Raw genomic sequence first — 13183 nt, forward strand, 5'->3', positions numbered from 1 at the left:
GGTGTCTGTTGTGGGGGAGGAAGGCAAAGGAGATTGTGAGCCGCTCTGAGACTCTTCGGAGTGGAGGGCGGGATATCAATCCAATGTCTTCATTATCATCTTTCTGTCCCTTCAGATCATCATGCATGTGTTCTGCACTTACCTGGACTCTCGGCTTCCTCCACATCCCAAATACCCTGACGGAAAGACCTTCACCTCCCAGCATTTCATTCAGACACCTGACAAGCCAGGTAACATTGTTTTGTTAGGGAGATGCAGTTTTTATCCGGTTTGATGGCTCTTACGAACACAGCATAAGAACGAGAAGCCTTGTTGGATCAGGCCAGTGGCCCCTCCAGTCCAACGCTCTCTGTGTTGCTCAGTGGCCAAAACCCAGGGGCCATCAGGAGGTCCACCAGCAGGGCCAGAACTGGAGAGGTCCCCCCACTGTGGCCCCCTCCAGGCACCAAGAAGACAGAGAATCACTGCCCTAGACATAATAATTTAAGAGAAGCCATGTTGGATCAGGCCAAGGGCCCCTCCAGTCCAACACTCTGTGTCACAGAAGAACAGAAGAGAAGCCATGTTGGATCAGGCCAATGGCCCATCCAGTCCAACACTCTGTGTCACATAAGAACAGAAGAGAAGCCCTGTTGGATCAGGCCAAGGGCCCCTCCGGTCCAACACTGTGTCACAGAAGAACAGAAGAGAAGCCATGTTGGATCAGGCCAGTGGCCCATCCAGTCCAACACTCTGTGTCACAGAAGAACATAAGAGAAGCCCTGTTGGATCAGGCCAGTGGTTGCTCCAGTCCAACACTCTGTGTCACATAAGAACATAAGAGAAGCCATGTTGGATCAGGCCAAGGGCCCCTCCGGTCCAACACTCTGTGCCACATAAGAACAGAAGAGAAGCCATGTTGGATCAGGCCAGTGGCCCCTCCAGTCCAACACTCTGTGTCACAGAAGAACATAAGAGAAGCCCTGTTGGATCAGGCCAGTGGCCCATCCAGTCCAACACTGTGTCACAGAAGAACATAAGAGAAGCCATGTTGGATCAGGCCAATGGCCCCTCCAGTCCAACACTGTGTCACAGAAGAACATAAGAGAAGCCATGTTGGATCAGGCCAATGGCCCTTCCAGTCCAACACTGTGTCACAGAAGAACATAAGAGAAGCCATGTTGGCCAAACCTCTGGTGCCATCAAGAGGTTCACCAGCTGGGCCAGAACTCCAGAAGCTCTCTAAATGTCATCCCTCAAGCACCAAGAAGACAGAGCATCACTGCCCCAGATGTGTATTCCTTCCATAGCTTGTGGCTCATAGCCACTGATGGACCTCTGCTCCAGATGTTTATTCCTTCCCTCTTGAAGCACTCTGTGCTTGTAGCCGGCACCACTTCCTGCAGCTGTGAATCCCATGTGTTAATTACTCTTTGGATGAAGAAGCACTTCCTTTTATCTGTTCTAAACTTACTGCACACGAAGCTTTGTGTAAGCCAGGCGTCCACCAATGGCCCTGGAGCACTTTGGTGTTGCTGCCTATGTCTGAAAGGTTGCTTGTTGTGCTGTCCCTGATTTTGTAGTACCTGTTTTTTATGATGTAATTTCAATTCTGATGTCTGATTTTATTGTTGTAAGCCACCCTGAGCCCGCTTGCAAGATTGGGTGGGATATAAATCCAGTAATTAAATTAAAATATCAGCTTCTGTGTGGCATAGGCCCGATCCTAAGAGCAGTTTGGTTTAGTGGTTAAGTGTGTGGACTCTTATCTGGGAGAACCGGGTTTGATTCCCCACTCCTCCACTTGCAGCTGCTGGAATGGCCTTGGGTCAGCCAGAGCTCTCTTATCTGGGAGAACCGGGTTTGATTCCCCACTCCTCCACTTGCAGCTGCTGGAATGGCCTTGGGTCAGCCAGAGCTCTCTTATCTCGGAGAACCGGGTTTGATTCCCCACTCCTCCACTTGCAGCTGCTGGAATGGCCTTGGGTCAGCCAGAGCTCTCTTATCTGGGAGAACCGGGTGTGATTCCCCACTCCTCCACTTACACCTGCTGGAATGGCCATGGGTCAGCCAGAGCTCTCTTATCTGGGAGAACCGGGTTTGATTCCCCACTCCTCCACTTGCACCTGCTGGAATGGCCTTGGGTCAGCCAGAGCTCTCTTATCTGGGAGAACTGGGTTTGATTCCCCCCTCCTCCACTTGCAGCTGCTGGAATGGCCTAGGGTCAGCCAGAGCTCTCTTATCTGGGAGAACCGGGTTTGATTCCCCACTCCTCCACTTGCACCTGCTGGAATGGTTAGCCATAGCTATTGCGGGAGTTGTCCTTGAAAGGGCAGCTGTTGTGAGAGCTCTCTCAGCCTCACCTAACTCACAGGGTGTCTGCTGGTGGGGGGGGGGGAGGTAAAGGAGACCGCTCTGAGATTCAGACTATAGGGCGGGATATAAATCCAAAATCCAGTAAATCCAAGCCCAGTGGGCCTGCTGTTGCCTTATGCAAAAGCAATAGGCTTTAATTCACGGCAACTTGTGTATCTTGTCATTCGCAGACACGTCGAACGAGAACTTGTTTTGCATCTATCAGAGCAGCATCAATCCCCCCCACTACGAGCTCATTTACCAGCGCCACGTCTACAACCTGCCCAAGGTAGGGAGGATGCCGCGTCCTGCGGAGGTCTTAAGGAGACAGACCGATGCCACTTTCTCTGTCGGTGCCCCCGCCATCCTGCCCCTCCCTCTCACGCTTGCATGGTTGGGGGCCAAACTTGACATTTTTGTCGTTCAGTCGCACAGCAGAGTCTGACTCTTTGCGGCCCCCTGGAGAAAGTCACGCCAGGCCCTCCTGTCTCCCACCACCCTTCGAAGTCTGTTCAAATACGTGTTAGTTACATCAGTAATGCTGTCCAGCCATCTCATCTTTTGCCGTTCCCTTCTTCTTCTGCCTTCTGTCTTTCCCAGCATCAGGGTCTTCTCCAGGGAGTGCTCCCTTCTCATTGGGTGGCCAAAGGATTTGAGCTTCAGCTTCAGCATCAGACCTTCCAGGGAACAGTCTGGGTTGCCTTTTTCTTAACTTTCCCCAACGCTAGAATATCTTCCCACAAGGCCCTCCCTGTCTCATAGAGTCATCTTTCTCATCTCTTCACACAGGGCAGAAACAACATGTTCCATACCTTGCTGATGTTCCTGTACATCATAAAGACGAAAGAGTCTGGGATGCTCGGGTAGGTATTATTATTATTTTATTTAAAGGAGAACCAGTTTGGTGTAGTGGTTAAGTGTGCAGACTCTTATCTGGGAGAACTGGGTTTGATTACCCACTCCTCCACTTGCACCTGCTGGAATGGCCTTGGGTCAGCCAGAGCTCTCTTATCTGGGAGAACCGGGTGTGATTCCCCACTCCTCCACTTGCAGCTGCTGGAATGGCCTTGGGTCAGCCAGAGCTCTCTTATCTGGGAGAACCGGGTTTGATTCCCAACTCCTCCACTTGCACCTGCTGGAATGGCCTTGGGTCAGCCAGAGCTCTCTTATCTGGGAGAACCGGGTGTGATTCCCCACTCCTCCACTTGCAGCTGCTGGAATGGCCTTGGGTCAGCCAGAGCTCTCTTATCTGGGAGAACCGGGTGTGATTCCCCACTCTTCCACTTGCAGCTGCTGGAATGGCCTTGGGTCAGCCAGAGCTCTCTTATCTGGGAGAACCGGGTGTGATTCCCCACTCTTCCACTTGCAGCTGCTGGAATGGCCTTGGGTCAGCCAGAGCTCTCTTATCTGGAAGAACCGGGTTTGATTCCCCACTCCTCCACTTGCAGCTGCTGGAATGGCCTTGGGTCAGCCAGAGCTCTCTTATCTGGGAGAACCGGGTTTGATTCCCCACTCCTGAGTGTCACATGTATGACTGAGTGTCACATGTATGACTATCTGCCCACAGGACAGAAGTCTTGGGTGTGTGCTCGATGCAAGGAGCTCCTGGTCCTCAGGGAACGAGTTCGTACCCTTGAGGCCGAGGTGACTGCCCTAGAGAAGCAGAGACGGTCAGTTAGGCAATTGGGGAAGACTCTCGGGGGCGTATTAGATGAGCCCCACTCTGAATGTGGCAGCCCCGTTGCTGCCAGAGAGCATGAGGGTCGAGAGGGAACAGGGCACCTTGCTGAGGATAAGGGGAATGCGCCCTCAGAAGGGACCTCTTCTTCGGTTGGTGAGCGGGTATCCTTTCGCGCCAAGGAACCATCCCTGGGCAGGGGGAGAGGGGGGGTCTTGGTAGTTGGTGATTCGATCCTTAGGCAAGTAGACAGCTGGGTGGCAAAACCGCGTATTGACCGTATGGTGACTTGCCTGCCTGGTGCGAAGGTAGCGGACATTACGCGTGTAGTAGATAGGCTGATAGACAGTGCTGGAGAGGAGCCTGTGGTCATGGTGCATGTTGGCACCAACGATGTGGGGAAATGCAGTCGTGAGGTCCTGGAGGAGAAATTTAGGCTGCTAGGTGGGAGACTTAAGGCCAGGACCTCCAAGGTGGCCTTCTCGGAAGTGCTACCTGTTCCACGTGCAGGGCAGGAGAGACAGGCGCAAATTAGAAGTCTCAATGTGTGGATGAGACGATGGTGTAAGGAGGAAGGGTTTAAGTTTGTTAGGCACTGGGATGCTTTCTGGAACAAGCCGGAGCTGTACAAAAGAGACGGTCTCCACTTGTCTCCGGATGGAACCAGGCTGCTGGCGCTTAAAATCAAAAAGGTGGCAGAGCAGTTTTTAAACTAAATCTTGGGGGAAAGCCGACAGGAGATGGAATGTCTCTGGTTTGGGAGGACTCGTCTCAAAGAGATGAAGGGTTGGCTTCTATTTTTCTACCGAGTAACGGATCAGAGTTGTCCACTGTGATGGTGACAAACAGTATGGACTGTCTCGAGGCGGCAGGAGAGAGGTGGCGGGCCTAGCTTGCTTGGGAAATTATAAATGTTTGTATGCAAATGCTAGAAGTGTCCGAAGTAAAATTGGTGAATTGGAATGTTTAGTGTTGGGAGAAAACACAGACATTGTGGGAATTTCAGAAACTTGGTGGAATGAGGAGAATCAGTGGGACACGGTGATTCCTGGATATAAGTTATATCGGAAGGATAGGGAGGGAAAGGTTGGAGGTGGGGTGGCTCTGTATGTCAGAGAGGATATACGGTCCAGTAAGACTGAGGTCAGAGAATTAGATTCCCTTTTAGAAATGCTTTGGGTTGAAATAGAGGGCCCAAAAGGAAATTTAACTATGGGAGTTTGTTATCGCCCACCAAATCAAAAGAGAGAGGACAATTATAATATGATGGAGGGATTAAAGATAACGGCTAAACGTAAAAACTGTGTCGTAATAGGTGATTTTAACTACCCGCAGATTGATTGGGTCAATATGTGTTCTGGTCGAGAGAAAGAGATTGAGTTTCTTGATGCTCTCAATGACTGTGCTATGGAGCAGATGGTCTCAGAACCTACCAGGGGTGGGGCGATCCTGGATCTGGTCCTAAGTAATGCCCAAGACTTGGTGAGAGACGTAAAAGTGATTGCGCCGCTTGGGAACAGTGACCATAATGTTATTGATTTCACCATTTGTATAAATAGGGAGTTGCCCAAAAAGACCGCCACAACCACATTTAACTTTAAAAGGGGTAAATTCTCTGAGATGAGGAGGCATGTGAGGAGGAAACTGAAAGGAAAGGTAAATACGGTCAAAACCCTTGGGGAAGCTTGGAGACTATTTAAAACTATAATCCTAGAAGCTCAGATAAAATACATACCACAAGTTAGGAAAGGCACAAACAGGTATAAGAAGAGGCCAGCATGGTTAACAAACAAAGTAATGGAAGCTGTAAAAGGTAAGAAGGACTCCTTTAAGCGGTGGAAAACCAGTCCAAGTGAGATTAATAAAAGGGAACACAGGCAGTGGCAAATCAAATGCAAGACTGTGATCAGGCAGGCAAAAAGGGACTATGAGGAGCATATTGCAAAAAACATAAAGACCAACAATAAAAATTTCTTCAAATATATTAGAAGTAGGAAACCAGCCAGGGAAGCAGTGGGGCCCTTGGATGACCATGGGGTAAAAGGATTACTGAAGGAGGATGGGGAAATGGCTGAGAAGCTGAATGCATTTTTTGCCTCCGTCTTCACCGTGGAAGATGAGAAGTGTTTGCCCGCCCCAGAACCACTAATATTGGAAGGGGTGTTGAAAGACCTGAGTCAGATTGAGGTGACAAAAGAGGAGGTCCTACAACTAATAGACAAATTAAAAACTAATAAGTCACCGGGTCCGGGTGGCATACATCCGAGAGTTCTGAAAGAACTCAAAGTTGAACTTGTGGATCTTCTAACAAAAATCTGTAATCTTTCATTGAAATCTGCCTCCGTTCCTGAGGACTGGAAGGTAGCAAATGTCACCCCCATCTTTAAAAAGGGTTCCAGAGGAGATCCGGGAAATTACAGGCCAGTCAGTCCGACTTCAATACCGGGAAAGTTGGTAGAAACCATTATCAAGGACAGAATGAGTAGGCACATTGATGAACACGGGTTATTGAGGAAGACTCAGCATGGGTTCTGCAAGGGAAGATCTTGCCTCACTAACCTGTTACATTTCTTTGAGGGGGTGAACAAACATGTGGACAAAAGAGACCCGATAGATGTTGTTTACCTTGACTTCCAGAAAGCTTTTGATAATGTTCCTCATCAAAGGCTCCTTAGAAAGCTTGAGAGTCATGGAGTAAAAGGACAGGTCCTCTTGTGGATCAAAAACTGGCTGAGTAATAGGAAGCAGAGAGTGAGTATAAATGGGCAGTCTTCGCAGTGGAGGACGGTAAGCAGTGGGGTGCCGCAGGGCTCGGTACTGGGTCCCATCCTCTTTAACTTGTTCATAAATGATTTAGAGTTGGGAGTGAGCAGTGAAGTGGCCAAATTTGCGGATGACACTAAATTGTTCAGGGTGGTGAGAACCAGAGAGGATTGTGAGGCACTCCAAAGGGATCTGTTGAGGCTGGGTGAGTGGGCGTCAACGTGGCAGATGCGGTTCAATGTGGCCAAGTGCAAAGTAATGCACATTGGGGCCAAGAATCCCAGCTACAAATACAAGTTGATGGGGTGTGAACTGGCAGAGACTGACCAAGAGAGAGATCTTTGGGTCATGGTAGATAATTCACTGAAAATGTCAAGACAGTGTGCGTTTGCAATAAAAAAGGCCAACGCCATGCTGGGAATTATTAGGAAGGGAATTGAAAACAAATCAGCCAGTATCATAATGCCTCTGTATAAATTGATGGTGCGGTCTCATTTGGAGTACTGTGTGCAGTTCTGGTCGCCGCACCTCAAAAAGGATATTATAGCATTGGAGAAAGTTCAGAAAAGGGCAACTAAAATGATTAAAGGGCTGGAACACCTTCCCTATGAAGAAAGGTTGAAACGCTTAGGGCTCTTTAGCTTGGAGAAACGTCGACTGAGGGGTGACATGATAGAAGTTTACAAGATAATGCATGGGATGGAGAAAGTAGAGAAAGAAGTACTTTTCTCCCTTTCTCACAATACAAGAACTCGTGGGCATTCGATGAAATTGCTGAGCAGACGGGTTAAAACGGATAAAAGGAAGTACTTCTTCACCCAAAGGGTGATTAACATGTGGAATTCACTGTCACAGGAGGTGGTGGCGTCGACAAGCATAGCCACCTTCAAGAAGGGGTTAGATAAAAATATGGAGCAGAGGTCCATCAGTGGCTATTAGCCACAGTGTGTGTGTGTGTGTGTGTGTGTATATATATATATATATATATATATATATATATATATATATATTTGGCCGCTGTGTAACACAGAATGTTGGACTGGATGGGCCATTGGCCTGATCTAACATGGCTTCTCTTATGTTCTTATGTTCTCCTCCGCTTGCAGCTGCTGGAATGGCCTTGGGTCAGCCAGAGCTCTCTTATCTGGGAGAACCGGGTTTGATTCCCCACTCCTCTGCTTGCAGCTGCTGGAATGGCCTTGGATCAGCCAGAGCTCTCTTATCTGGGAGAACCGGGTTTGATTCCCCACTCCTTCACTTGCAGTTGCTGGGATGGCCTTGGGTCAGCCATAGCTCTCTTATCTGGGAGAACCGGGTTTGATTCCCCACTCCTCCACTTGCACCTGCTGGAATGGCCTTGGGTCAGCCAGAGCTCTCTTATCTGGGAGAACCAGGTTTGATTCCCCACTCCTCCACTTACAGCTGCCGGAATGGCCTTGGGTCAGCCATCGCTCTGGCAGAGGTTGTCCTTGAAAGGGCAGCTGCTGTGAGAGCTCTCTCAGCCCCACCACCTCACAGGGTGTCTGTTGTGGGGGAAGAAGATATTGGATTTATATCCCGCCCTCCACTCCGAAGAGTCTCAGAGCGGCTCACAATCTCCTTTACCTTCCTCCCCCACCACCTCCCGAGGAATCATAGAGTCAGAAGGGACCTCCAGGGTCATCTAGTCCAGCCCCCTGCACAATGCAGGAAACTCACAAACACCTCCCCCCTAAATTCACAGAATCCTCATTGCTGTCAGATGGCCATCTAGCCTCTGTTGAAAAACCTCCAAGGAAAGAGAGCCCACCACCTCATGGGGAAGCCTGTTCCACTGAGGAACAGCTCTAACGGTCAAGAAGTCACACCAGCAGCTGCAAGTGGAGGAAGGGGGAATCAAACCTGGTTCTCCCAGATAAGAGAGCTATGGCTGTCCCAAGGCCATTCCAGCAGCTGCAAGTGGAGGAGTGGGGAATCAAACCCGGTTCTCTCAGATAAGAGAGCTCTGGCTGACCCAAGGCCATTCCAACAGGTGCAAGTGGAGGAGGGGGGAATCCAACCCGGTTCTCCCAGATAAGAGAGCTCTGGCTGACCCAAGGCCATTCCAACAAGTGCAAGTGGAGGAGTGGGGAATCCAACCCGGTTCTCCCAGATAAGAGAGCTCTGGCTGACCCAAGGCGATTCCAGCAGCTGCAAGTGGAGGAGTGGGGAATCAAACCCGGTTCTCCCAGATAAGAGAGCTCTGGATGACCCAAGGCCATTCCAGCAGCTGCAAGTGCTGAGCCACTTGTTGGGAAGGGCGGGATATAAATAATAAAATAAATAAAAATAAATAAATAAAGTGGAGGACTGGGGAATCAAACCCGGTTCTCCCAGATAAGAGTCCGTATACTTAACCACTGCACCAAAGTGGTGCTAATGTGTTAAACTTGTTTTAAGGTTTTTTTTAATTAATTGTGTTTGTGGGTGTTCTTTATAAAGTTTATATCTCTGCTCCCTGCATTCCATTTCATGACCCACATGGCCCAGCCTGAGGAGGTCTCATTTATGTCAGATCTGGCCCTCATAACAAATGAGTTTGACACCTTTGCCGTATGCATTTAAAGTGCTTCTCTCCACACCCCCACACCCCCAGCCTTGTTTCTTCGTTTTAGATTTTCTTATTCCTGAATGGAGAGTTGAGTCGGTTGGAAGTTTGTAAAAAAAAGAAGAAAAAAAAGAAAAAGGGTAGATTTCTAAACAGGATTTACAATCGAACTGGGCGGTACCCTGGCCTGAAAGAGGTCCGGCTGCCCTCCACAAGTGCCAGGGCTTTTTCAGTGCTGGCCCCGACCTGGTGGACGGCTCTGCCAGAAGATGTCAGGGCCCTGCGGGATCTTTCACAGTTTCGCAGGGCCTGTAAGGCAGAGATGTTCCGCCAAGACCTTTGCATGGGGACAGCGACGGTTGCCGGGTGGCACCTTTTCCTCCCCACTCCCTCTTGGGGGGATCCCCCCACCCCTGATGTGATTCAATAACTGAATAAGAGCACTTGAAAGACGCCATCAGGGTTTGCAATTTTTATCAATTCTCAAAAGTTTTATTGGTTTCAGAAGGAGCGAGGGTAGGCAATAAGGGGAATAGAAAGCACAATGCTTTTGACCTTATTCTGCATAAAAATATTTCAAAGCTTAATTCTTCAATACTTTATTTATTTACGAGAGGGACGGTGGCTCAGTGGTAAGAGCATCTGCTTGGTAAGCAGAAGGTTCAATCCCCGGCATCTCCAACTAGAAAGGGTCCAGGCAAATAGGCATGAAAAACCTCAGTTTGAGACCCTGGCTCAGTGGTAGAGCATCTGCTTGGTAAGCAGGTCTCAGGTTCAATCCCTGGCATCTCCAAAAAGGGTCCAGGCATGTAGGTGTGAAAAACCTCAGCTTGAGACCCTGGAGAGCCGCTGCCGGTCAGGGGAGGGACGGTGGCTCAGTGGTAGAGTCTCTGCTTGGTAAGCAGAAGATCCCAGGTTCCATCCCCGGCATCTCCAACTAAAAAGGGTCTAGGCAAGTAGGCATGAAGAACTTTAACTTGAGACCCTGGAGAGCCACTGCTGGTCAGGGGAGGGACGGTGGCTCCGTGGTAGAGCATCTGCTTGGTAAGCAGAAGGTCCCAGGTTCAATCCCCGTCATCTCCAACTGAAAAGGGTCCAGGCAAGTAGGCATGAAAAACCTCAGCTTGAGACTCTGGAGAGCAGGGGAGGGACAGTGGCTCAGTGGTAGAGCATCTGCTTGGGAAACAGAAGGTCCCAGGTTCAATCCCTGGCATCTCCAAAAAAGGGTCCAGGCAAATAGGTGTGAAAAACCTCCGCTTGAGACCTGGAGAGCCGCTGCCAGTCTGAGAAGACAATACTGACTTTGATGGACCGAGGGTCTGATTCAGTAGAAGGCAGCTTCATATGTTTATTTACATAAATTGTCCCATATTATTATGCCTAAACTAAACATCATCCAGTTTAAAATCTTATAGTATAAATCTTTTGTTAAAATTATGTATTAGTTTTGACAATTCCGGTAAAGGTAATTTTATATTATAAAATACAGGGGGGAGGGAAGAAGAAATAAGTTCACACCAGAGAATCTTAAGGGTCTTGAATAGCTAACGGGGTTTGCACTTTTTAATGTAATTGCTTTTATATATATATATATTAATGTAACTGATTTTACTGTTGTACATCACCCTAAGCCTGCCGCTGGCCAGGATAGGGCGATTCATCAAATGTAATAAATAATAATACTATCTCTGAATTAGATTAATATATAAAGTGTACGTTCTTCTCTTTGCAGACGGGTCAACCTCGGCTTATCTGGCATGAACGTTCTGTGGATTTTTGGCGACTAAGGTGCTGGCCCGTTGGCATGGATAGGAATCCTGGCAAATTCCCACCGCCTGACGAAGAGGTTTTGGCAGCGTGGGGCCTTAAAATGTGGTTTTGGATGCTGAGCTAGAGATCCCCGAAACAGCGTTTGGACTACCGTGAAATATATGTAGCATCGAAGAGGAAGGATTTCCACCCCACTGTTTCCGGCTGAAGATGAAGAGCCATCAAACTTTAATAAGACGAGCTTCCGTTATGGAGTCTCGCTTCCGACGGGCAAAACGTCCTCTGCCAGCCAGTGGAGCCGAATCCGATTTCTGAAGTTTTGCTCCGGCACCAATTCTCCCTGCTTAGCAAGCACTTTGTCTCAGCAGAGCCGCAGAATTCTGACGCAGAAACGTGGATTAACGTGTTGCCGAATCGGGGTCCCAGCTATTCGAGCGTACTGCTGGTAGCCTCTTGCATTTTTTTAGGAACCTCCCATTTTGGGAAAGAGAAGCGGTACCGTGAGAACATCGAAAGGCCTGGATTCCCAGGCCCACAACCAAACAGGGCGGCTGCTTTCAGACATCTTATTACCTTTTCGATTACTGTTGCTCTCCTGTTTCAAAACCACATGCCTCGGATCGCTGACAAGCGAAGCTGGTTCCAGGGCTTCAGAATTCTCCTTCAAAGCAGACACTCCGACAGGAACGTTTTAAAAGAGACCCGTTCGTTAGAAACGACACAGGCTGTGTTTTTAAGCAAAAGTTATACATTTTAACATACTTTTTTTTTTTTTTTGCCTTGGGTCCTTTTGAAAGCGGCATTTCTTCTGGCCCTTGAGATTTTGAACTCGTGTTTCTGTTTTCAACTTCTGTGTTCTTTGAGACGCCGAGATGGAAGAAGAGACCGGCCACCACATCTCTGCGAGACGGCATCTTTCTACCCCATGCGTCACACTGCAAATAAATGGTCCTCCTTTGGACCTCCCTGTGCTTTCGACGGTAGGACTCGATCCCTTTCCCGATAACAGGAGCTACGAGGAATGGACCTAATCGCTAGACGGAATGGAAATCATACTGTTATTGCAACAAAAGTCATGTTACGACTCTCAGCAGCTTTTCACTCTTTAGGAAAAATCGTAAGCAGGGGTGGAATTCCAGCAGGAGCTCCTTTGCGTATTAGGCCACACACCCCTGATGTAGCCAATCCTCTGAGAGCTTACAAGGCTCTTTCTTCTAAGCTCCAGGAGGATTGGCTACATCAGGGGTGCGTGGCCTAATACTCAAAGGAGCTTCTGCTAGAATTCCACCCTGATTGTGAGTGACAAGACCCAAAGACGTGTTTGGGGGTGGGAGAGCCCTATTTCTTTGCAAAATCTAGCATTTAAAAAAACACACACAGCATGAACAGGCTCTGCTCTCGTTCTTATCAACGATACCACAAGATGACCTTCCCCATGAGTTGCAAGATCTTTGGTTACAGCTGTGCATCTACTTCATCAGGGACACCCACCCGCTCAATACACAGATTTTCTTAAGATCGGGTTCAAGATTACCTCCGTAGCCCATGATGCCGGAAAGCAAGTTTCTGCCGCGGCGGTGGCTACCGCCTTCTAAAGAGTCAGCTGCCTCTCTCGCCCCCGAAGAATACTTTAATACGCCGAAGAGCGTTTTCAAAGCGCAGCTTCGTAACAACCTGGGTACCGAAAGGAATGGATTTTGTTGCCTGCAGCTCTGCTGTTTGTGGGTCGAAACTTTTTATCGCTGTTTGCTGAGCCCAGAAACGACACGTTTCCACATCTCACGGCACCGTGCCACCCATCCCTTCCGGATCTGAATTCAGTTCTGCCTGAAGCAAGCCCCCGACTGGTCACGCCGTGATCCAGGTTGCAGTTTATACCAGCAGAACCTCACGTTTGCCTTGATGCTGTTCTCTTTGTACTGTATTTTATAGGAACCATGTCAAAGTTGGGGTGGGGGTACTTTTAGCCAGGTATACTACCACTGTGACAGAAGTCCTGTTTCTCATCCTCGGGGAGTCGAAGGCCTTTGCAAATACCTTTGGTGCTGTTATTAAAAGATTAAGTCTGATTA

At 48.8% G+C, this 13183-nt stretch overlaps 1 protein-coding gene across 2 annotated transcripts in view; it reads left to right on the plus strand.

Moving 5' to 3' along the window:
• TMEM209 (transmembrane protein 209) overlaps positions 1–13183 on the plus strand; it is a 48842-nt gene extending 35659 nt beyond the window's left edge. Inside the window, exons 11-14 of one of the 2 annotated variants that reach the window (XM_060246026.1) lie at positions 116–230; positions 2526–2623; positions 3124–3197; positions 11074–13183. In XM_060246026.1, coding sequence (XP_060102009.1) covers positions 116–230; positions 2526–2623; positions 3124–3197; positions 11074–11128 — 342 coding nt within the window. In that variant the 3' untranslated portion in view covers positions 11129–13183. The remainder of the gene's footprint in view (positions 1–115; positions 231–2525; positions 2624–3123; positions 3198–11073) is intronic. The other variant, XM_060246025.1, reaches the window with a different exon arrangement.

This window comes from Heteronotia binoei, chromosome 8 (genome assembly GCF_032191835.1).
Source record: "Heteronotia binoei isolate CCM8104 ecotype False Entrance Well chromosome 8, APGP_CSIRO_Hbin_v1, whole genome shotgun sequence".
Classification (NCBI taxonomy): domain Eukaryota; kingdom Metazoa; phylum Chordata; class Lepidosauria; order Squamata; family Gekkonidae; genus Heteronotia; species Heteronotia binoei.